The sequence below is a fragment of the Clupea harengus genome, chromosome 9, assembly GCF_900700415.2.
Source record: "Clupea harengus chromosome 9, Ch_v2.0.2, whole genome shotgun sequence".
Classification (NCBI taxonomy): Eukaryota; Metazoa; Chordata; class Actinopteri; order Clupeiformes; family Clupeidae; genus Clupea; species Clupea harengus.
In genome coordinates this window covers 3,517,442-3,539,887 of record NC_045160.1, presented here as the reverse complement: position 1 = coordinate 3,539,887, position 22,446 = coordinate 3,517,442, and the positions used below count along the sequence as shown (strand labels likewise).

The 22,446-nt window shown below is 46.0% G+C and overlaps 1 protein-coding gene across 4 annotated transcripts in view; it reads left to right on the top strand.

The window, feature by feature from the left end:
• Positions 1 to 1,758: 1,758 nt before the first annotated feature.
• LOC105909280 (glutamate receptor 4) overlaps positions 1,759 to 22,446 on the top strand; it is an 80,195-nt gene continuing 59,507 nt past the window's right edge. For all 4 annotated transcript variants that reach the window (XM_031573102.2, XM_012837895.3, XM_031573103.2 and 1 more), the window contains exons 1-2: positions 1,759 to 2,130; positions 3,466 to 3,624. In XM_031573102.2, the coding sequence (XP_031428962.1) occupies positions 2,043 to 2,130; positions 3,466 to 3,624 (247 nt within the window). In that variant the 5' untranslated portion in view covers positions 1,759 to 2,042. The remainder of the gene's footprint in view (positions 2,131 to 3,465; positions 3,625 to 22,446) is intronic.

Below are 22,446 nucleotides of genomic sequence, written 5' to 3'. Positions count from 1 at the left end.
AGACTCATGTCAGTATCACTTCAGCAAATGAATAATTTCGTTCATCACACGTCTTAAAAAGGAGATTGGGATCTTTGCGAGCACTCTGCCTAAAATGGATGACATAAAACATTCAAGTGGACATTTAGGACTGAACTCTGTGAAAGTTTGACAAAAGCTGATTTTTTTACATAACTCACATCGAGTTGTCTTAGGAAGGGATTGTGGGTTTTTTCAGTATCTGCTGACGTTGATCCCCTGACGGTTGGCCCTTATTGTTGCCAGTAAATAAAAAACACGGAGAAACATTGTCTGAAATTGCCTGAGCATGCCATTTATAAACAAATCAAGTTGTTCCATTGGGCAGATGGAGGTGGAATATCCCTAATCTGCTGGATCATTTGAAAGAATTTTCAATTCCTGGTGTTCAATTTGTGCGATGAAAGGCAAATTCAGGTAAATGCAGGGGCCATAGCACTGGGGTGACCATTGACTGACCAATCTAAACATTTCGCCTGCTTAAGCACAATTGTATCGATTTCTGAAATAGCCCTATTTTAAACGCTGCTGTGGCTCTATGCAATGGACACAAGCACGGGTTTGACGCGCTGTCTAGATTCAGTACCACGGACAGCGGTCACCGACGAGGTGCTGTAAAACGAGATATTTCTTTGTGTGACAATTTGTCAATGCGCCGTTTAAGAGACAAATTTAAGGTGTTTGGGTCCTTGACAAATGGGCATTATCTTCGTGACAGGACAGCATCACACTCTTGAACCTGAGGCTTTAACGATTATGAATGTGTTAATGGGCGCAGCTGGGACTACCAGCGTTCTTTTATCCTAGCGTTATGACCCTGTATACAGTGAAAAAAGCATATGTTTTTTCGATTTAATTATGTTGGCCACTTAAAGACATTTGTTAAAAAAAATAGAACAAATAAATAGCCACTCATATACATTTTCACAGCTACACACAAACAAAAGATGCTGCTCTGAAGGTTATAATGGCCGTTTTCAGGCCTGTCCAGTTTTCGTGAATTGAGCCAAACCAGGTAAAATGCGTTTTGGTTGAAATTACGTATTGCAGCTTTAGCTGCGCTCGCTGGCCGGTCTGATGTTTAAAGGGTTATGGCGCTTTAAGAGTCGGGCTCCTTCACTCTCCCTACCTCCGTCTCCCTGGGAAGACAAGGGGATTGTTGTGCCGTGTTTTCTAATGGAAGCACAGAGATAGATGAGTCTGGCACCGAGAGACGCGCAGGAAAAGTTATAGCCTATTGGCGCGCTTGGAAACATACACACACATATAGACGCGCGCGCACACTGACACGCACACACACACACAAAACACACCGCACACGAGAGAGACAGAGTGAGAGAGAGAGAGAGAGAGAGAGAGAGACCGACTGTGCTAAAGCGGAACGAGCTGCTGTGACCAAAACCATCATTATGACAGCGCTGTATGAGCCTGTCAGACTGCAAACGAACACAACGTGGCATCCAAATGAAAATGGTAAAATGAAATGGTAAAATTGCAGATAATATACACGTTTCACATTGTAAACTCGATGTTTGTTTGTTTTTTATCAATGAAACAGCGTGATTCGCAGTGAAAACGATTCATAGGGGTAGAACTGAAGAGGGAAGGCGAGTATATAGTTGCTGTAAATATAAAACGAAAGAACACGAGCGAGCGAGCGAGAGAGAGAGAGAGAGAGAGAGAGAGAGAAAGAGAGAGAGAGAGAGAGAGAGAGAAAGAGAGAGAGAGAGTGAGAGAGAGAGCGCATGTCTAATATCTCCTTGCAGCCACTAGACGCTCCTTACCACTGGCGAGTGTCTCGCTCTCCCTCTCCCCCATCTTACATGTGTAACGTTTAGTGAGCCGGACAGAGCCTTCTCCAGCGGCTGTGGACACTGCGGGGAGAATACAGCAACCATGGATTGTTAAAACTCAATCTCCATATTTTTCTCCCTTCTTTTTCCTCTCTCTCTATCTCTTTTCCTCTTGCTCTCTCCGCGTGTCACCATCCTCAATGTCTCCCGACAGCTTTTAATGCAACGAAAATGAGGATTACTTACTTACAGCTGATCTTGGTATTTGCTGGCTTTTGGGAAATGGCAATGGGGGCTTTTCCGAGCAGCGTTCAAATCGGTAAGTAAAGCCAATTAAAATGGACCGTGTGGTTTTGCAGTTGTATTTTGATGGTGCAATTTCGTACCCGTAAAATAGATTATCCGTGCATTTAGTTAAGAGGATTTATCATTTCTTTTACATTTGCTTATTAAGACCGAAGTGCATTCACTGAACGTTATCAATCATGAGTCATAATGAGAGAGATTATTTGTAATTGTTTACTCCGCATGCAGAGCGTTGAAATCAAACGTTATTCCTGCTGTCGTCTTTTTACTGCAATTTAATCTCGTTTTTTATTTGCTCGGCGTCCTATGCTCATTAATGTTTTAGTTCGCTTTGTTCCGCTCCTTTCCGTACGAAAGCGCCACTGCAGTATTCTCACTGGCAGACAGTGTTAGCGCGGGATGCCTATCCTGGACGCTCCATCACACTACTGGACTCGGATGAAAGTTTCGCATCACACAAGATTCGCTCGCTTGCCTTGCTTTGCTTTAGATTAATATCCCCCACCCCGCCCCCCTCCTCACCATGCCCCCCTCTACCCTCTAACACAAACACAAGTAAAACGGGAGAGGAAGCACACGTACACTGACACACACGCGAGCGGACACAAATACACACACACACACAGAGACACACACACACACAGACACACAAACACTCAAGCACACAGTTGAGCACACTGCCCCGCTTAGATAAAATTAGTGCTATTTAATTTATTCAGTCAGTGCATCTCGCGATGCACTGGTCTGGACAGGAGGCGACTTGATGAGATTCCGGTCTCTGACACAGCCTCTCGCTTCTGACAGCACTGCCGATAAAGTTAACACAATAAATATGGTCCAGTGAATTCACCATACACCCCCTTTCATTTCAGAAGGCATTTACATATCACTGCAATGCACACAGCCTTCCCGTTGTGTGAGTGAACGCTTTCACATCCAATCCAAAAGAGATATACTAATTGAACGAATATCGAACCCGACCGCGCCATATCGCCTTTTGGTCAAACGTAAGCCATAATTAAAAGATTTAGTGCATGCCGGCCGATACCAGATGCAAATCCGATTCACTTCGATAGATTATGATGGAACTGTCTGAAGCAATTTATAAAACGCCATAAATACGAAAACACGTGGTCATACACTGAGACTGATGTATTTATTGTGTATTTTGTAGTCGTTTATAAATGACATGCCATTTTTATGAGAGAGATGATTGCTTTGCTCAGTATGTGCTCTCTTCCTTTCCTCCCCTCCACTCTCTCCTCCCCTTTCTTTGCTCTCTCTCTCTCTCTCTTCCTCCCTTTCTCTCTCTCTCTCTCTCTCTCTCTTCCTCTCTCCATCTCTGCAGGGGGACTCTTCATCAGAAACACCGATCAGGAATACACAGCCTTTCGCCTGGCCATCTTTCTGCACAACACCAGCCCCAATGCTACCGAGGCCCCCTTTAACCTGGTGCCTCACGTAGACAACATAGAGACAGCCAACAGCTTTGCCGTCACCAATGCCTGTGAGTGACAGTTGTCTTTTCATCATCATCATCACTGGGAGGGGGTGGGGTGGGGAGCTGGAAGCTAGAGTGTGGGATAGAAAATATCCCTGAGAAATGGAATTGGTGTTGGCTGAAGGATTGGTCGGTTGATGTCATATGTCCTCAAAAAATGTGTATACATGTGACGGCTACTGAAGAGAAGCCGTATCATAGGTCCCCCTGTGACAGAAATGTGGAAGCACACACACACACACACACACACACACACACACACACACACACACACGGTCACTAACACTAACAGTTTTCAAATCCCATGTGCATTGCTGGTGTTTGTCATAGCCATGAATGGAAGGTTGTGAGTCCTTCAATCTCACAGCATATCACATTTTTTTTCACTACTCCTCTTTCTTTCTGCTCTCTCTCTCTCTGTTTGTGTGTGTGTGTGTGTGTGTGTGTGTGTGTGTGTGTTAAGTCCCTCATTGTGTATGGGGCTGAAAGGCCTCCCTGGTGGGCTTGGGTTTTATTTCATTACCGCTGTGTCTGGTTGGCATGTGAGATAAAGACAGTGGGTGGTGTGACGGAGGGGATTTCAGCTGGCTGCAGGCGAGGCGGGTGCCGGGGCCCCGCTCCTCTCATCTAGGCTGAGCGAGGGGAAGGTACATGCCTGCCATGGGACCTCTGCTCTGGTTCTGAGGGGGATGCAGAGGGAATAGACACAGCTAGGGAGTAGGGGACCGCAGCGCTAAGCATGGTGTTGGTTATGGAGATGGTTGGATGGTTGGGCTCTTATCAGCATATGGGTTTCAGGGTAAAAATAGTGGGGCACTAGGTGTCCATTTCTGGCTCACAATTTTTTAGGTCCATTCCCCCTTCTGCTTCTCCATCTCTTTCTTTCCATCCTTCTCCCTCTATCTCTCTCTTTCTCTTCATCTTTTTTTTCCGGCTGTGGTCATTAGACAAGGTGCTGGCAAAGCAACTGCATTGCTATTTATCGAAGTTACCTGGCATAACATAACATAATTGGCCGTTTGGCAAAGTCCTGGTTAGAAAAATAGGTTCTATTAGACCAGCTTAAGGTGTAATAACTAAAACTAAATTAAAATAGGCTACCTTACCTTAACAGATGGTGCTTAGTGAGTGTTATATTTGAATGAGTAATCAGGTCCTGTGAACCTTCTTAGTTAGTCCGGCAGCTCACCATTGGGGCTCAGCACATTCCCTGTAGTGCAGGTGTTCTTGTTGCGACTGGCTTTGAAGGTTCCATTAGGTTAGTAACTACGTGCCATCAGCTCTTATAATTCTGAAAAGAATAGGACTAAAACGGAGTCCTCCGGTTGTTGGAATTCTTCCCCCTGGCAAGACCCCTGAACAGAGTGTTAAAAAAGATCTCATTTCAGATGGAGACTTCTGCCATTCAGCTCTGATTTAGACCCAAGAAATGTGTGTATTTTTTTGAAAGCCTTCAGAACTGTGATCAGTACCCCATTGTGATGTTAGGGCTGGTTAGATATTTTACCAGGATCTGGTCCAATAACCGTTCTCTTTCTCTCTGTTCTCCCCTGCCTATCTCCAATCTGGCTCCATCCTAGGACTTTCGGCAGTCATCACCATTAGAGGGTGATGCTGCTTTTGGGAATGAGAGGGCCGATCCATGCAGTTATTAGTTAGTTCCGACTGTCTTCCTCTGATTCCTCAGGCACTGGATAAAAAAGCATAACCATGCTTTCCCCCACTCTCTCTCTCTCTGTCTCTCTCTCTCTCTCTCTCTCTTCCTTTTCCTTCGGAGAATGGTGTGTAAATCAATGGCTAAATTAAGTGGGTGCAAGCCATCTTATAAAGAGAATTGCTCTGACCTTGAGACGTGGTTTTGGAGAAGCAGTAATATAAAGATTGCCACGCTATTCTTTGGTCACATTATGAGTCCAAAGAATTTCTGTCCCTTTCTTGTTTCTTCCCATTTGTCTCCCAGAAAGCCTTAGCCTTAGCCTTTTCCGAAAGAGGTTTCCTTTTGGGAAGATGACAGTCAGTAAAAAAAAAAAGTCTATTTCTCAGGTCTGGGTATTCTAGGCACTAGTGTTCGATGACAGTCAGTTCTTTAGTGCATCTATTAGTGTGTGTGATCATCTGGAGTGCTGGTGTGGGCTGTTACCACTGTGCAAGCTGTCAGAGATTCTCACTAAGGGCTTCTGTCTTTTCAGTCTTTTACAATGGAGCAGAGGAACAAGAGACTGTTTAAGAGATTACAGAGGGAAAAGAAGAGACAGGGACAAGAGAGAGGAAGAGATGGAGAGAGGGAGAGGGAGAGACAAGAGAGAGGAAGAGATGGAGAGAGGGAGAGGGAGAGACAAGAGAGAGGAAGAGATGGAGAGAGGGAGAGGGAGAGACAAGAAAGAGGAAGAGATGGAGAGAGGGAGAGACAGGGACAAGAGAGAGGAAGAGATGGAGAGAGGGAGAGGGAGAGACAAGAGAGAGGAAGAGATGGCGAGGGAGAGGGAGAGACAAGAGAGAGGAAGAGATGGAGAGAGGGAGAGACAGATAGAGACAAGAGAGAGGAAGAGAGGGAGAGGGAGAGACAAGAGAGAGGAAGAGATGGAGAGAGGGAGAGGGAGAGGGAGAGACAAGAGAGAGGAAGAGATGGAGAGAGGGAGAGACAGATAGAGACAAGAGAGAGGAAGAGATGGAGAGAGGGAGAGGGAGAGAGGGAGAGACAAGAGAGAGGAAGAGATGGAGAGAGGGAGAGGGAGAGAGGGAGAGACAGATAGAGACAGGGAATAATTGACTGAGGAAAAAACAGACACCAAACAAAGAATGAGATTGATGATGAAATGATAGTGTGTTTTGTGTGTATGTTTTGCGCACGTGTGTGTGTGTGTGTGTGTGTGTGTGTGTGTGTGTGTCAAGCAGATCTTAGTGTGATTGTGATGTTTATTCTGGCGACAGGTGAATGAGAAGACAAACACTCTTGGGATTTAGGATTTGAATGGGAATCCCTGGGAGGCTTTTAGGAGCCATTGTTTAATTTGGGTTAAATCACGTTCATTTGGAGAGGTAGTAGTTTGTCTCAGTTTTTTGCTGGAAGCTCTTGAAAGAAATTACTGCTACTTTTTCTGACTGACTATTTTTGGAAAATATATTTTTGGTTGATACTGTACTTGCAAATAATGTTTTGGAGTTTGATTGAGTTTCATCTTATTTTTGTTTCAATAATGTTTGTCCTATGCAAAGGCCTCAAGGATATGTTGGCATTTTTCTTTTTATGACTAAGCTCTGTGTTGCATTTGTTTCAGGGTCTTTTTTTAATTTTCAGACATTTTTAGAATATCCTTCCTCTTTATTCTTTGTGATATTTTCAGTTATATTTTCCAACACAATATGGTGGACAAGGTTATGCAGTCTAGGGAGACTGAGGGTGTCTGACTAATAGTGGATGCAAAGTTAAAACTCTATTCGGATCATTTCACCACACACACTGGACTCATTTGGAGACAGTATAGGTTAGTGGGGATTCCTACAGAAATAACATAAAAGCCCCTTAATGGTCAATAAAAGTGTATTACAATGTTATGCTTCAGCTCAGTACATTTGTGGTAGTGTGACTAAGAGCATAAGTATACCTCGTATAGTATACGTACATGTACATTTGTGTGTCCAAAGTTGTGGTCTTCAGTAGTTTTATTCCAAGGGAGCAAACATACGATAGAAACTGTGCATCTAAGTTGCTTTGGATGAAAGCGTCCCCTAAATGAATAAATAGCATAAATGTTTTTTGTTTTCTCTTGACCCCGAGACAGTGCTTTAAAACACTAGCATGAACATGCACAGTCAACGCAGACACCAGTTCGCATGGACTGTCCACGCAGCACCAAAATCTTGTGTCCATGCGGAATGGTGCATGTTGACAGCGCATGCTCATGCAGGTCACCATCCTGGTGGCGAAATGTGCAGCATGCGCACCATGCATGGACCTAATCATAGCCGTGTCTGTGGAAGTATACTTACCTTTAGTCATATACTTATTACGATTTAAGAAACCTTTAGTCATATAACTATTATGCTTTAAGAAACCTTTAGTCATATAATTATTACGGTTTAAGAAACCTTTAGTCATATAACTATTATGGTTTAAGAAACCTTTAGTCATATAATTATTACGGTTTAAGAAACCTTTAGTCATATAACTATTATGGTTTAAGAAACCTTTAGTCATATACTTATTACGATTTAAGAAACCTTTAGTCATATAACTATTATGGTTTAAGAAACCTTTAGTCATATACTTATTACGGTTTAAGAAACCTTTAGTCATATACTTATTACGATTTAAGAAACCTTTAGTCATATAATCACTACGGTTTAAGACACCTTTAGTCATATAATTGTTACAGTGATGATGCTGTGATGGTCACTACCATGGAGTCACTGATGGTGATGACAATGATGATGATAAACGAAACGGGTTCGAGGATGAAATACATCCTATTATCTTTAATGTTCCTTCACAGATAGTCTTGCCAAAGTGTACAGTATATACAAATGTCAGCAAAAAACCATCACAAATTTCAGTTCAAATGCTAAACCACACTTCTGTGACCAGCAAATGGCATGTTCTTATTCCATTCCACTTGTTCCAAATCTATCACTCCTGTATTGCTTCATGAGCAGGACAGAAAATAGATACAGGCAGAACAGAACCACATTCATTTCCCATATGTCATCATTCTGAGGTTGGGTTGAAGTTTCCCTTTTGTGATTGTCGTGTATTGATTGGTTCCTCGACCGTTTCCAGGGACGTTCATCAATATGAGCCGTTTAAATGGTTTGAACTGGAACGCGTTAAGGTGGCTATATCAGTGTGCAGTGAGACCCCATTCTAGTTCGCTTCAGCTCTGTGCCTCCAGCTGTCTGCTCCACCTCACTGCGACTAAGGCACAGCAGCACAAGCACTTACAAAGTGATTAAATGTAGCTGCCCCGACTTACAGCACTACAATTCCCATGTTGCCCTTGTCCTGCTGTTTGAACAAGAGGAATTCTTCAATCCCGTAGAGGTTGTGTTCGCAGTGTTTGACAGGACATGTCCATTAGCATTGGTCTTAGTTAAGAAATGGTCTTTATCACACATCACTGACATTGTGAATAACAAAAGAGGCTCGGGGCGATCCAAACATCTTTCTTGCCTGGCGCGGATTCATCTCATTTGAATGATTTGGTGACTAATTCAAAAATAAAACCATTGAACTTTTCAATGCAAGGCCCTTGAATATCTAGGGTATTGTCTGTTGGTCTGTGTGTGTGTGTGTGTGTGTGTGTGTGTGTGTGTGTGCGCATTTGAATGTGCCCTGCTTTTCAAGCACAGCATAAGAGGTGCTTCATTCTCCATATGTCATGCACCAAGACACTCAACCCAGAGCATGTGACTGCATCACAAAAGCCCAACCTGTCACTCATAGGGGGTTCATCCCCTGTCATCTAAGCATTTTCAGCACCAGGCATTAGAAGAATTCACTTCTTTCACACTGCCTTTTCTTTGTCTTTGTTTCTTTGAACCTCCCCGCCTTAGATGTCCAGGCATGAAAGTTAGGCGACTTCCGAGCCTTACTCAGTTTGATGACTTCCAACAGGGGGCTTCCTCTGCAAGTTTCACTGCTCCTCCCCGTCAGGTTACAGTCAGTGAATGCCTCACGGTGCCCTGTCCAGGGTGCTGAAACAACAGACGGACCTGCTTGCATAATTACAGGAGGAACACAGGCGAGCTGTCAGAAAAAGGGTGGGGGTAGGGGGGTGGTGAAGGAGTGGAGGAACAAATATACATATTCATAAAATGACTAAAATGCAGTCTTTCAGCGCCTAGTCATCCACTGACATTTAAGGCATCAAAATATATACACAGTATATAACCGATAAATGAAATTCAGTGTGATGATTTTTCAGCCCACGTTTATTTCTGTCTGTGAGAACAGGTTTCACAGCTCATGATCACTCTTTCCTAACACGTACCTGCGATCACCTGGAGACTGTGCTCATGTTCATCAGTAGCCTCTCTCTGTCTTCCTGGCAGAGGGGGAGACTATGCAGGGGAGCTGAGATTTATCGGGGGTGATCTTGGTCATAATGTCATGCCATATCAAAATCCTTCACACTCCCTCTGCTGGAAAACCACTGGATTTAGGGAGAATCCTGTTTGTGTGTTTGTTTGTGTGTTTGTTTATTTGGTGAGTTTTTTTTGCCTGTGTGTGGTTGAGATCCTGAGATCCTGAGATCCTGTGCCAGTGGCTGTAAGTGTGTGTGTGTGTGTGTGTGTGTGTGTGTGTGTGTGTGTGTGTGTGTGTGTGTGTGTGTGTGTGTGTGTGTGTGTGTGTGTGTGTGTGTGTGAGCCCACTTGTTATTTTATAACCTTCCCTTGATTGCTCAAGTAAGCCCATAACTCAGGGACTGCCATTCATTTCCTCAACAGAAAAATCATTTCAAATCAATATTGCCTCTGATATCCAGTGCTATGTAGAAAAGGTTCATAAAAGAAAATAAAAACGTCTGAAGGCTTCCAGCTGCTGCATACATCCAGCAAAGTTGTCTGCGATTCATCCTCATAACACAGCCCAATGCAGCACACGTGATACTTGTATTTCTTTAAGGATAGCTACTGCTTTGGAGAAATGCCTTATTTATAGGTTGGGTTTGTGTTTGTAGTGGGGTTTCTCTGCTTCTAGCATCCTATAAAATATACAGTACACCCCCTCGCTCACTAGTAATTGTGGAGCAACAGGTTTGCAGTAACACCTGGTTTGCTTGTCAGTGTGTTTGTTTGTTTGTTTGTTGTGTTTGTTGTGTTTGTTCGAGCCCTTTTGTGTGGAGGGCTCAGGGCTGATGGAGTTGTGACTCACAGGCCTGAGATTAATGGGGCTTCAGATTGTGCAGCGCTGAAATAACCAGGAGGCTGGTTAATATTGATGAGAGCTTATCCCCTGCCATTCCCTGCATCCCACTGAGGCTCACAGAGAAATGACCTTTCCCCATGCACACGCAAGCACACACAAGCCCACACACACACACACACACACACACACACACACACACACACACACACACACACACACACACACACACACACACACATACCTCCCCTAACTCGCACTGACCACACGTACACCACACACAGACACATGCAAACATCACACATAGACGACACACAAACACACACACACACACACACACACACACACACACACACACAATGTAGGCTTCCCAATCCCTGGGTGCTCCTTCAGTTTTAACAAGCCAATGAAAGGACACCCTTAGGCGTCAACCCTCGGCACGACCCTTCCGCCCACCCACCTCCTCTGCCAGTCTTTCAACTCAGCTGGTGCAGTGACATGTGGCTATAATTAGCCATGATCTTTCTCTTTAATTGGGTCTTGGCCAGGGTGGCCCCACCACGTGTGCTATATGGAGCCATTGTAGGTCTGTGTGTGGTTGTAGACAGGTATATCATATATCATGGCATTGTTTACTGAAAAATGACATACATACGTGTGTGTGTGCATTACTAAACATATGTGAGTTTAATACCTGTGTTAGTTGATTTAAGTTGTCTTTTCATGTTCTGTGAAACTATTAGCATTCACATTTTAAACATTAGGAATGAATTGTTTTCTCCTACACAAAATGGAAGAAAAAATACCTCATTAGCTCATAAGCTCATTGGAATTTCACCACAGGCTTCCTTCCAGGGTTGTGAAATAACTTTAGCGACTGCTGAACATTTCAAAATAAATTAATTTGAACTGAGATAAAAAGTAATTAAGCTGCAGAAACCGGAGTGCCACACAGAAAACTGAAATGCATGGGAATGGGGGGGGGGGGGGAGGGGAATCTAATTATCACCACAGAATATGCCCTTTCCATGACAAACACAAGGGTCACAAATATTTGCACTGCCACTGAAACTGTGGCATAATAAGAGGACTCTGGATCAGGCCAGTGGTCTGGCACGGATCTGCTGGAACCGTCCCAGATGAGGGCCGGGTCCGCTCCGGACTCTGGTGCCGTCTACTAGGCAGAGAGCTGCCAGCCGCTGGCCAGACCCATCTGAGTGAGCAGCAGTCTCAGGACACCACATTCATCAGAGAACTGATGGCAAGCCACGATGAGGTCGAGAGATCACAGGGTCAGCTAGGTCAAGAGTTTAATGTCAGCATGTAGAACAAGTGCACACATACACACACAAAAACACACAACTAATCACACACACACACACACAACAAACAAGAACACACATGGACACACACACACACAGATAAGAAATAAGTACACACATTCACACACACACACACACACACACACACACACACACACACACACACACACACACACACACACACACACACACACACACACACACACACAGACACACAGACACACACGCACCAATGCCTGAACAGTAAAGACATCAATGTTGAGACCCCATAAGCACTGTGTCTGCAAATAACAAATCGGTTCTACAGTCCCGCTCTGTGGAATGGATGGAATCCCATTAAGACCACTGGCCCTCTCTGGTCCCACACGGAGATCAGCTTCACTACAGAGGCAGTCGATCATGTCCCCAGCATCGACAGGCTGCCTTCCAACAGCTGAACTGATTGATAGCTCTTCTCCCGCTTCTGTTTTCAGCACTCCTTAGCCAAGGTGCTACTTATGTTAATGAATGGACACTTACGGCATAGACATGAGGTGAAGCATGGGTTTCTATAACGACACACACACACACACACACACACAGGATCATATGCATACTCATGCATACACACATTGTCACCCCCCCCCCCCCCCCCCACACACACACACACACACACACACACACATGCAAAGGTGCATGCAGAAGATTCACACATACATAAATGTGTTGGCATATCTACACAAAAATTCACATGACTCCATGCATACATACTTGCATACATGCACAGCTACACGTACACTAAGATACATACTCACACCAGCAGAGTGCCATACACGTGCATCCAGATGTTTCTGTTTGTGAAAGCATTATATAGGGAGTGGCCTCTCTAGCATAATGCATAAGGCGCCCATAACACAGGCACCCATGCATGAAATGTACGGAACAAGGAATATGTCAAAGCCTATACAACCCTGCTTGGACATGTATATTCACTGACACACATGAATACACACACACACACACACACACACACACACACACACACACACACACACACACACACACACACACACACACACACAAATGCACACACACACACACACACACACACAAATAGTTCAAGCGTGACCTTAGGCTAGCCAGGTCCACTGCCTGTCTTGAACCAGTCCATGGTGTGTGTGTGTATATATGTCTGGTCTCCAAGGCAACGACTAATGAGTGATTTGCCTAGGAACAGAAATAGTTTGATGATTCATGAGGCCGGAGGGAATGGGAGTGTGGGAGTGGGGGGGTGGGGGGGGTGGTGGGTGGTGGGTGGTGTATGAAAAGCCTCTCCCCTTAAGCCTGTTGGCCAGGTCAACCTTCCTGCGCAGACCCTCACCTCCTCTCCTCCCCATCCCCATCCTGCAGTCTGTACGTCCATCTGACATGCAGTGCTTGCTCATTCAACCACCCCCCCCGGTTTGTGTTTGCCCAGGCAGTTTAACCAGGCTGCAGGGTCACAGTGAAGAATATTTTGTCTCATCCTCTCCCTCAGGCCGTGTTTCGGTTTAGTCTGCTGCTGTCTGTCTGCGTGTTTTTTATGCTACGGCTCTGAAACCGAATCAAAGGCCTGTGTTTATTAGTCTGGCATGTAAACAAGCTGGTCATGCTTTAATCAGATTTGGAAGGGGGAGGTTGTCATTGAAACGATCGCGAGGGGAGCGAGATAAGACGAATGAAACATTCAACGCTGACAGATTATAGCTGTTTGGGGCCTGGCTCCAGATAACGGCTGACCCAGGAACAGATCCTGCCTGGATTTTGCCAGGGATCTACCAGATGAGGCCAGGATTCATTCCTCAGACAATACAGACAATGAAATAGAAGATCAGTCAATAGCCAAGGCATTCTGATTGAGTGAAGGATGCATGGGGTTACTTCCTATGGTTAGAGAAATATATTTTATTGGAAGTCGAGTGAGCTCAGCGGGGAGGGCCTGTGTGTGTAGTGAATCAGGTTTGGTTTGGAAGGAATGGCAGTGAGGAATGGCTGTATTGGCAATCAATCGCCGACTGAAATAGTGGTTTAATATCAGCGCTCATGCACAGTGATAAGGTCTGATACAAACACTCATACGTGTCTGGCCTTATAGGGATTTATGCAGTGAGTCCTCCCAGAGTGTGCCTGGAAACATGGGGAAACACACACAGATACAGACACACACACACACAGACACAGACACAGACACAGACACAGACACAGACACAGACACAGACACACACACACACACACACACACACACACACACACACACACACACACACACACACGCACACACACACACACACACACACACACACACACATGCAAGCATAAACAAACGCACCAATAAATACACAAAATACAAGACCAGACAGATACACACATGTTCATAAGTTTCTATCCCGATGGGGATTAATGGCGTGGCTAAATGCCCACTGAGACCAAACTGACTCAAACACACACACACATGCTCAGAGAGATACACCAAATACTGCAAGGATCTGTTTACTGCTTTCCAGACTGAGATGGGCCTACTACACAAAGGCTTTTAAGTTCACAGCTCACAGAGCTGTTCCTCAGCTCACCCCAACAAGATGCCACACCGAGTCTCCGTCACACAGTCTTAGTCCTATCCCAGTCTAGACAAGTCAGTGTCACTCAATACCTCAGCAACACCACACACCCACACACACACACACACACACACACACACACACACACACACACACACACACACATATATACACAAAACAGGAGGTGGGGATACACAGTAAAAGCCAGAGAGAGAAAGAAAGAGAGAGAGATATAGATAAGAGCTAGAGACGAGAACAGACAGACTGAGAGAAGGGATGCACAGCGTAGGCTACGCTACTAGTAAGACAAAACTAAAGTTGTGAATGAGACACGAGAACCAGAGGGACGCGGAAGAAGGAAAAGACACGAGCGTCGACTAGCCAGAGAAAGATGAGAACGACGCTCCTCCATTAGGCCTGTGTACTCTGCGAGCGCGCTATTACGGGGTGTGTGTGATCAAGCCTGGCGGAAACCCAAACAGACAGTATAGACCGCTCACTGCGGCGGGAGCAACTATGTGCGCGCGCGTGTGTGTGTGTGTGTGTGTGTGTGTGTGATCAAGCCTGGCGGAAACCCAAACAGACAGTATAGACCGCTCACTGCGGCGGGAGCAACTATGTGCGCGCGCGTGTGTGTGTGTGTGTGTGTGTGTGTGTGTGATCAAGCCTGGCGGAAACCCAAACAGACAGTATAGCAAGGCGGGAGCAACTATGTGTGCGCGTGCTCCTCCTGCCAAAAAGGGGGGGGGGATTTATTTTTTTATTTTTTCTCCAGCTGTGGGAAAATCACTTTTTAAACACATTATCAAGCGGTGGCATCTGTTTCCTCATCATCCAATTAAATGTTTTCACTGCGGTAACACGGCTATGCTGTGTTTTATTAGGTTTTTTTCCCTTTCTGTACGTCCCGAAAACCCCACTGCAGCTGCGGCACCATCAGAGGCACGTGCCGCCACCGCCTCCAGCCTCCAGCCTCCAGCCTCCAGCGCAGCACTCCTGCATTATTCATGTTTACATGTCGATGCTTCCTGGGTTATTTACCCCCCCCTCCACCCTCCACCCCCCACCCCCACTTTCCCCCCCCGCCCTCTTCCTCCACTCTTCTGAGAAAGAATAAACACTTTTTTTTTTTTTCTCGAGTAACAGTCGCCGTGGAAACATTACGAGTCTCGCCGGCGACAACAAGAGAGCGGAAACTGATGAGCCAGCAGCACATTTGCCCGTGTGCTGCTTGAGCACATTAACGGTCCCAGCCGTGGCACAGTGTGATGGCCTGTCATGACTGGGCTATGAAACGCCTGAACAGACTGGAAAGGAGTGGAGCAACAACAACACACACCCACACACACACACACACACAAACCTTTATTTCCCTCCGTGGTGACCTTAATCACACTCACCCGCAGATGTTCTGCCCTTTCTCTTTCCTTCTTAAGTAAAGTGCCAGGGACCATTTGGGGAATTTGACAGCAGTCGTCGACTTCATTTAAATTTCCGTCATGGTAACGCCTCTGCCGCCATGGCTCACCCGCGCCTGACACCTCTCAAGTGCGGGGAATGAAGAGAAGGCGGGGTTGTTGTCAGGCTATGGTGCTGTTGTTAGGTGTGCTGGTGTGTGTGTGTGTGTGTGTGTGTGTGTGTGTGTGTGTCTGTGTGTGTGTGTGTGTGTGTGTGTGTGTGTGTGTATGTGAGAGAGAGAGAGAGAGTGTGGGGGGATTGAGGGAGGTTAGAGTAGGTAGTTGTCATCGTCATCCGTCTTCAGCCGCTAATCTGGAGCCGCCGATCACAGGAGGAAATCAGACCCGAGTAAACGCCAGCCGGTGGGGATTAATAAACTGCCACCTGGTTCCACAGTGCTGTGCAGGCCTCCCTTTATTGATTTAGGGTTTTGCAAGAGGCACTAGTCAGTATTACGCAAAGCCTGGCGTTTGATTGTTTTGGAACAAGACCTAATAAATGGAGGATAGAGATCTGTCAGGTTGAGTTGTGAGGTTCTGCTGAATTCAACGTTTAGTCTGAAGCCCTAAAGTCTTGTCTACACTGGGAAGTCTGTAATGCTCTAATTTAGAATCCTCTGATGAGTGGTACTTAGTAGAGCACATGTTACAGTTCTTAATCTGTCATCTTTTTTTTGCCGTGCTCAGTTACAGGTGCCAAGGAGCTCTATAGTTTCTAAACATGGCTAAGTAACCAGGTAGGTACTCATGGTTAAGTAGCTAGCATTTGTTAACTCAAATCTTACTCCACAAAATGAAATAGTATCCATTTAATCATTACTTTTAAATTTGAAAATGTTTGAATTCATCTATGTGTTATATCTGACCTGAGAAAGAAATTCAGTGATGCATTTTTCTAGTGATAGATTTGTTGTGATAAAAAAATAAGTACCACTTCAACAGAAATAGGATTTGCCAATTAGGTGAACGCATTGGTCGCCAGCTCTTCTGTGAGTGTAGCTTTTGTACTGGGTCCCTGGAGGAGGTCAAGGCTGCCGGCCTCATAAAGCCTATCGATGAGCTGTGGCCAGGCTGGTCCACCGTCATAAAACATCATAATGCGCTTCATATCTCCGAGGGGGGGGGGGGGGGGGGGGGGTGGGCAGTTTAAGAGGCCGTGCCGCTCCAGCGACCCTATGGATGGGTAGGTTTCCCCAGTACGGCTGTGCCGTTGCGCACCTTGGCAGGGATTCAGTCCCCAAGGATGACAGTGGCCTTTTTCTGGAAGCACTCGGAGCCTGATGGGGTGGAACCTGACCCATGAGATTAGCGCAAGAGTTCCTCTGTGACACACACTTGAAAGTCACAATGATGGGGGAACTCCTCCTAAACAGCTGTAGTGTTTTAACACTCACAGGGGGCTATCCGTAGCCAAGGTCAGACATCACAATGCTCCCAATTTGGTCTTTACCCATGTTATATGGTTTGGCATTCTGTTTGTGCCACCGAATGGGTTCAAAATTCTGATAATTTTCTCATTCATTGACATGAATGTAATGTAATACAGTTATGTACCCCTATTGCAGGTAAACTCATAATGAAAATAGTGAGGAAAGGGAGGCATTCTTTTATTCGTTTTAACATTCCATCATTCCCTCACTTACACTGCCACAGGCTTGGGTACCTATTCAGCGGTGAGTCAACTGCTGAGATGCCGTCTCAAAAATGGTCCTCGGGGTTTAGCTGCGCAGGCTGGAGAGCTGGTCAAATGACTCTCTCATCCCAAGGCAGATGAGTTTGCACCTCGCTGCACTCTCATCTGATTGGATGGGTGTCTGAATGTGGCGGTCGCGAGGTGTCCAAACATCCCCTTGTGTCTCGCTCCAAGGGGCGCGAGTGTGTGACGGCAGCCATGATGACACAGAGCTCCAGTGTGGCGAGTCAAAAGATAGAGAGGAGGCGAGCTGAACACTGAGCTGAAAAGACTCAAGGCTGGGATCACGAAAAACTAACAAAAGCAATCCAGCACTGCCTGAGCTGAATAGAAATGTACCTGGGACACCTAGCTACGGCTCTTAACTGACCTTTTCATTTAAATTTTAACTTCTGTACTTTTGGGCAGCAAACAGAAAATGGCTCTTTTATGACTGCAGTTTGGGGCAGAACTGTTTTTTTTTTATCAGTAGGACTTTCGTAATCCGACACAATGTCATCTGATGTTAAGAATCTCAAACCGGTTTTGTACCTCAATCAATGAGATTTCTACGAGACTCCATCACACAGAGCAGACGATTAGTTGTGGGAGGCAGGAGTTTGTACCTAAGGACATGACATGGACCATGCCTGGCCATGTCTGCCAGCCTCTGAGCTAAGCAGGGGGGTGGGGGGGTGTGGGGGGGGGGGGTATGGGGGTGTAGAAGAGGACATCGGGTCGTGCCTGGTCAGCCTCTTCACTGTCTGTGTTTATCGCTGCTTAAGCTGAGCCAGTGGGCCGGAAGGAAAGTCGCGTTCCCCAGGTGCCTTGTGTGTTTGGCTGCTGCTCAGAAGCCTCGTTCAGTTCTGAGGATTTTCCCCCTTCATGCCCCTGTTGTTTTCAGCGCAGAGAGAAAGGAGAGGAAGAGAGAGACAGAGAGGAAGGGGGGAGGGGGGGGGATTCTCATGCGGTTATTTGAGATATTGTCTGTGACAAGTGCACATGGCCCCTTCTTGCTTCGTCTTTTGTTTTGCGCACAGCTTTCTCTTTATGAAGACATAGTTTTGAAAATGGCTTCCAGAGCATGCCCAGTTGAGTCGACGTCACTGCTGCCCTGATGAAGACTTTGCAGTTGTGAAGAAATGCATAGGCATGTAGCCAGTGTTAAATGAAGGCTTTTTAAACGTACTGCGGGAGTACATCTGTTTTTTTGTGATATCAGAGGCCCAATCTGATGAGCATTTTTATAAAAATTGTAAGAATTTTTCTGACCTAGAGAAGCATTCCGTCTCTCCTTTTTTCCGCCACGGCTGTGTCTGCCTTCCAGCAATACAAGAGAGATGGAGTGGCCTATGATGGGGTGATTGAACAGATGCATAGATACAAATTGGCTGACTTATAGTTTAATAAATACAGAGATAGACAGGACTTATATTGAAGACAGATTAATTCGATGATGACAGAAAGGTAGATAAGCAGATATTGTAGATAGCATCATTTAGTGTCTATTATGAGAGCAGTGTCACATAAAAAGACACTAAGATTCGGGAAGACGCAATGTTCTTCTCCTCTCTTCCTCTCTCCTCCCCCTCCCCTTCCTCTCCCCCTCCCTCTTCCTGTTTTCACCCTCCCTCCATCCGTGATTAATGACTCCCGGCCAGAGTCTATTTGCCGAACATCCCACAGAAGCTCCGTGCGCGTTAGCTGTGTTTAAGGAGTGTGACTGGAAAACAGCCGCCTGCTGACACTCAAAATGGCCCAGGTCTCGGAGACTCAAAGCCCAAGGGGGATGGAAGTGTGTGTGTGTGTGTGTGTGTGGTCGTGATGGTGATGGTGTGTGTGTGAGTGTGTGTGTGTATGTGTGGGGGTGATGGTGTGTGTGTGTGTGTGTGGGGGGGGGGGGGGGTCAGTTGAATTTGAACCATTTTCTCTCATTCTACATCGCAGGGCTCCCCACTGTGGTACCCCAACATCCACCACTGGATTCCATCGCCGTAGTCATCATCGTTCAGACTGCTTTTTATTTGTTTTATCATTACCATTAAATTCCCCCCAAAAAGGGAAACAATATAATCATTTAAACTCACTGATGTCTTGTGCTGAGTTGAAAGACAACAGGTCCATTTGCTGTATTGTTTTGAGTCATTCTAAAATTACAACAAGCAGTCCATGAGTGAAAATGCACTGTCATCTAATTCACTGTGTACATAAAGAGAGAAAGAGAGTAAAAAAGGGAAAGAGGAGAGAGAGAGAGAGAGAGAGAGAGAGAAAGACAGACAGAGAGAGAGAGAGCCATAAATGTGTCATTGTTTGGCCCTCACTCAGTGAAATGACCCCGTACTAACATGTGTGATTGTCCGTGGTGTATGCAGGGCCCCAGGGAGCCACTACTCGGCCCCTGCATCATCCTGTGTCCCGTGGCAGGCCTGTGCTACTGTCTCTCACACACACACACACACGCACACACACACGCACACACACACACACACACAGACACACACACACACACACACACATGCACATAGATTACCAGACACACAAAAACACACTGTTTAGCATGTAACACATTCCCCATACCTACCTGTATGTATTTTGTTGTTTGCTTGGGGAAAAAACGAATGATCCGTCTTGCAGCCCCAAATACAGAGCAATCACAGACCCATGACAGAGTGCTGTAGAATGGATGTGACCACAGGCTTTAAAAACCAGCTGCGCGCCGAAGACCGTCCACTTAGTTGGGCACAGGCTTGAGCAATGTGTGAAAAGTACCTGTGAATGTTATGGGTCTCTGAGTGTTTCTCAAGGGTATGTAAAAGCATCAGCATATTCACAGGATGCTCTTCTGAATATGATTACTGTCAGGATTACGTACATGAATGAAGATGCAGAAGATCCAAAGCGGTGCGTAATGTCTCTTAACGGCCAGGTTGTTGCTGAAGCTGCATATATTTACCTGTGTTCGTTTAGGAGGTGCTTTTATCCAAAGCCACCGAGAAGCGAGGCATTTCACACCTTTGGAGAGGCCACTGGCAGAGGCTGGAGTCGCCAATGACTCGACAAGGTTAAAAATGCTTAACTGCATCAAGATGCCAAGGGTGTGATAAATGCCTGGTGATGAGACACACATGGCCAACTTTTCTCTGGCTCTCGAGCGCCCATGACAGAGGACAATTTATTCCCCATCCGCGGTAATGGCCCCGGACACACTCCAGATGACACACGCTGAAGGGCAGGCCAGACATCTGAGGTCAGGTAGGCAGCAGTCTAAATGGCCGTCAATGGTAACGCAATCAGACAGGCCCCCCCGCTCATCCCGAGGGGATACCTGGGTAATTGACGTCCATAAGGTTTGCCCCCGGTTCTGCCATTAGGAATGAGCGCTGCGGTTAGTTACTGTGCCCGTCGCTGCTGTGGAGAAGAATGTTCTCCCTCGGCTCAAAGAGTAGAGCACGTCACAGACAGCATCCCAAATTATGGCTCAGTTCAGCTCACAGATCGATGCAGTGGCGTGGATGGCAAGGGGAGCCAAACCCCACACAGCAGATGATGCCTGCACCAAGGTGGACCGGATCAGAACCGGCTCCGTTCCAGACCTGGCTGCTTCGAGGAAGCAAATGGACAAATAAGGGGGAGCTGAGGCGCGAGCGGCCGTGCATGGGTCTGAGTGTTCACGGGGACGCAAGCTCGAGTCCGACTTGAGGTCATATCTCTATTCCTCTTCCAGTCTCTCTACTTATCATTCCCTCTTCACTATTTGATAAAAAAAAACAACAGACAAATACATTTGTCTTCCCCTGTTACCCCAAGTAGCGGTTTGGATCAAAGCGTCTGCTAAATAACAGAATATCAATGTACGCTCACCCCACAATCAGCACCCCCCCCCCCCCCCCCGTTTGCACACCAAAGCCACCATTTCAGATTTGATTGTGATTTCTCCTAACAGGAAAAGCGTGACATGTCGCTCGGGTGTTATCTGATTGTTCCCTTTGCAGTCTGATGGCTTGGAAAAAACAGCTCTCGTGTAAGTCAGGAAGGCGCAGCGTTGCTTGCAGAGAATATTTTATCCGCGGTTCATCTGGAGTGGCAATCTAAGTGCTAATCACTTTTATTTTCATCCTCAGCCCCCACTCCAAAAAGATGCGGCGCTGCCATTTTGTTCCTCTTCTGCTTGCAGTTAAGTGGGCTGGTGGCGGTGCTGAGGAGGCCCAGTGGATGGCCATGTCAGATAATGTTGGAAGAAAGATTTAATGAGCGGGGGGTGAGGGGTGTGTGTGTGTGTGTGTGTGTGGGGGGGGGGGGGCAGAGAAGTGAGAGAGAGAGAGAGAGAGAGAGAAACCAGAGGACAGGCATCAAGAGAGACAAGACTAGACACTGAGAGTAAGAAAGAGAGAGAGAGAGGAGAGGAAGAGAGAGAAACCAGAGGACAGGCATCAAGAGAGACAAGACTAGACACTGAGAGTAAGAGAGAGGGAAAGACACATTGAGAGGAAGGGGAGAGAGAGAGACAGAGCGCTGTTGACGGAGGTGGATGAGGCTTCCACTTGAGCCAAACCTTTCCAGGCTAAAAGTATGGCAGCTCCTCCTTAACATGATTAAGAAACTGCCAGAGAAGTTCTAGTCAATTAACCTGGCAGTTGTATTCATTAGCATACGTGAGCCGCACAATGCTCCTCTTCCTCCTCCTGTGTTCCATCGACCCCCACTGATTAATAACACAGGCCAAGGAGGCAGTGGTGGCCACCAATATCTCTTTGCTTGCATCAGCAATGTTTGGGTGTTAGACTGCTCCCTCTTTTTCTTTTTCTCTCACTCTCTCTCTCTCTGTCTGTCTCTCACTCTCTCACTCTCTCTCTCTCTCTCTTTATTTCTTTCTCTCTCTATCTGTCTATCTATCTATCTATCTATCTATCTATCTATATCTCTCTCTTTCTCTGTCACC